General features: G+C 61.1%; 1 protein-coding gene across 1 annotated transcript; it reads left to right on the top strand.

Moving 5' to 3' along the window:
- Nucleotides 1-902: 902 nt before the first annotated feature.
- Ccl17 (C-C motif chemokine ligand 17) lies at nt 903-2,216 on the top strand. The gene is made up of 3 exons (XM_027938986.2): nt 903-1,000; nt 1,506-1,623; nt 2,011-2,216. Exons 1-3 carry the CDS (start codon nt 931-933, stop codon nt 2,129-2,131), a joined length of 309 nt encoding a protein of 102 aa, XP_027794787.2. The 5' UTR covers nt 903-930; the 3' UTR covers nt 2,132-2,216.
- Nucleotides 2,217-3,066: the final 850 nt, after the last annotated feature.

Below are 3,066 nucleotides of genomic sequence, written 5' to 3' on the forward strand. Positions count from 1 at the left end.
GGTACCAAAGAGAGAGAGAGAGAGAGAGAGAGAGAGGCCTAAGTTTAGGAGGCTTCTAGACGTGTTGGTGAGTGTGTTTCTAGGAATGATTGGCATGTGGGACAGCAAACTGAGGGACAGACCCTCCCTAAGTGTGGGCAGCACCGACCAACAGGTAGGGACCTTGAAGGAACAAAATGTTAGAAGAACTAGGAAGCAGGCGCAGACGCAAGCTCCGTTCTTCTTGAGCAGGTGCTTGGTGGCTGCTGCGGTCACCTGAGGACTGCAGTCTCCAGCTCGCTCACCTTCCAAAGCAGACTCTGACCAGTGACCCCCCTAGGGAGTTTCCAGGCCTTCGGTCCTGGACTCCGGCTGCATCCTTGGTCCCCCTGGTTCTGAGGCTCCAGCTCCTTCGACTGAGCAGCTGCTGCTCCCTCCACCTCTCCAGCCTGTGGGCGGCCATTGTGGACTGTCCAGCTGCTGCCCATGTAAGCTCTTTTTATTCTCTTCTGAGTGTGTGTGCGTATATACATACAGATGTATTTCTATGTCGATGGATCCTGTGGCTGTTCCTCTAGAGAGCCCATCTAACACCACCCGTGCAGACGGGGCAGGAGCAAGCCCAGCCTCTTGGCTCTGCTGATAGAGGAACCAAGAAATGTCCTCTTTGAAAGGAGAAGTGTGTCACTGCTCTAGCCCCCGGACACATGTACCCCACCTCTGTCCCCATTTGAATGTCCATTCTCTGGAAAGCCACAAACATTCCAAGACTGGACTTCTACTGAATCATCTCCAATTCTTTGAATTACCCTGGTCTAGGAAGGGTGTGGAGGCAGGCGGCAGGAGGCGGGGCAAGACCCCCAAAGAGGTTAAATAGGTCACTTGCATGCTTGGCTCTCACCCAATCTCCCCTGAGACAGGCACCAGACCTTCTCCTGGGCTCCTGGCACCATGTCGCCCCTGAAGACCCTGCTGCTGGCCGCCCTCCTCCTCGGGGCTTCTCTGCAGAGCATCCGTGCAGGTGAGAGCAGGGCACAGGTGGCCTGGGAAGGGGCAGGCATCTCAGCTGCAGTGGCCAGGAGGACCGGGCCGGGCTGTGCGTTACAGTGCAGAGAGGATCATCCTCTAAGCTGTCTGCTTTATTGGTGGGTTTCATGTACAATGAGGGAAACAGCATAGAGACAGCAGAATTGTTTCCAAGAACACGAGAAGATGTAAAATATTTTTATAATAATGATATCTTGTAAACTATAAAATATTCACTTGAGAAAGCTGAAATAAAGGTAGCTAGGTAGAGACACACACAGGTGCACACAGAGATACACACAGATAAAGAGATACACACATATACCAGACCCCCCACGGCACACGAGGCCTCACAGGTGCACACACACTAGGGACAAGGTGCCCCCGGACCCACGAACATGGACCCAACCCAGACAGAGGCACGGGGACACGTATGCAGTCACCATGTGCGGACCCCCTGCCAGACCCTGGGGTCACCCTGGCTCCTGCTGTCTCCCTAGCTCGAGCCACCAACGTGGGCCGGGAGTGCTGCATGGAGTTCTTCACGGGGGCCATTCCCATCAGAAAGCTGGTGACCTGGTACAGAACCTCAGCCGAGTGTCCCAAGGATGCCATTGTGTAAGTCCCCTCTGCCCACTGCTGCTCCTGGGACTGTGCATGGGAGCAGGTGGCGGGCTGCTGGCGCTCCTGGGATGGCCAGGGAGCAAGGAGGAGAGGGCGGCCCTTCCTCCCCTCGACCAGCAGCCTTCCCCAGGGGCAGCGGCACAGCCTGTCTGAGGGGCCAGTCAGTGGCCATGCAGTCCTTCCCTGTCCTGACCCTGAGCTGGTGGGGACAGCTGAGCCCCAGGCCCTTCCTCTGCTTCCCAGGCTCTAGGGGGTCTGAGCACAGGTGGTCTGAGGGGTGGGCGCCAGGTCCTGCAGCCCTGGCTCCCCGGGAGGGCTGTGACCGAGGTGGGGTCCTGAGAGTGTGGAGACCACTGAGCCTGTGGCTTCCCCTCCCTGCAGGCTTGTCACCACCCAGGGCAAGTCCATCTGTTCGGACCCCAAGGACAGGCACGTGAAGAAGGCAGTTAGACTCTTGCAGAGACTTGTGAAGTCACCTGGCCCCATCACCCAGAAGCCCTGATTTCCTCCGGACCTTTTGGAGACTTCCAGTGTGGGAATTCACCACCCCAACCCGGAGCCCCGGGCCCGGGAGGCCTCACAAGGACAAAGGGGAGGAGTCAGGGGACCCTGGCTCCTTTGCTGGACTGAAGCCGCGGGCATGAAAGCCCTGAATAAAGTCTCCTCCCCAGCCTGGGTCAGTGTCTTCTGTCCCCACCGCACAGCCCACACTTCCACTCCTGCCTTCACTGAGCGAGGGTCCTCAGAGGACCCTGGGCCCCGGCCTGCCCAGGTCACAAAGGGAAACGGAGGCCGACGGGGGCGTGGCCGCCGCAGACCAAGCAGAGGCGAGGGGAGGACCTGGGAGGGCGGGGCGGCAGGTGTGGGCGGAGCAGGGCGCGGGTGGCCGGGAGGACAGCCCCAGCCCCTGGCTGTCCCTCTTGTCCGCTGTATGTGCCGGCAGGTGGGGGTCCTGGGCAGGCTCGGGGGGATTCTTTCCCATCTTCTGTGCCCCCGAGTCTCCCAGTCGCCCCCTCTAGCCAGCCGCTGTCTGGCCACACGCGGCGCTGAGCTGGGGCTTCTCCTTCCACATGGGATTCTCCTGCAAGTGCCGGGAGCTCCCTGGCGCGAGGGGACAGGGAGGCCAGTTCCGGCAGCTCTGGCCCCGTCGCCCTTACCGCTCAGCCCCCGGCGCCCACTGCACCCGCGAGCCCTGGGAGACCCGCACGGCCGGCGCCCTGCCTGCCCTCCCCGCTCAAACTGCAGCCCCAGCCCCTCCTGCTCCACTTCACCACCACCCCCCTCCAGTCCCCAGGCAGGCTGGCCCAGGGACCCACAGTTCCTCCCGACTCCAGCGGACCCCACCCCCGCCCCACTCAGCGCAGCCCAGTCCGAGCAGAGCCGCTGCCCCAACCTCACGCCCTCTGGATCCCCTCCAGCTCCCAGGGGCTGCTGTGG

The sequence above is a fragment of the Marmota flaviventris genome, chromosome 18, assembly GCF_047511675.1.
Source record: "Marmota flaviventris isolate mMarFla1 chromosome 18, mMarFla1.hap1, whole genome shotgun sequence".
Taxonomy (NCBI): domain Eukaryota; kingdom Metazoa; phylum Chordata; class Mammalia; order Rodentia; family Sciuridae; genus Marmota; species Marmota flaviventris.

Coding starts and splice junctions, on each gene's coding strand:
- Ccl17 (XM_027938986.2), top strand. CDS start 931: ATGTCGCCCCTGAAGACCCTGCTGCTGGCCGCCCTCCTCCTCGGGGCT. Junction 1,001..1,505: donor TCTGCAGAGCATCCGTGCAG/GTGAGAGCAGGG, acceptor CTGTCTCCCTAG/CTCGAGCCACCAACGTGGGC. Junction 1,624..2,010: donor TGTCCCAAGGATGCCATTGT/GTAAGTCCCCTC, acceptor CCCTCCCTGCAG/GCTTGTCACCACCCAGGGCA.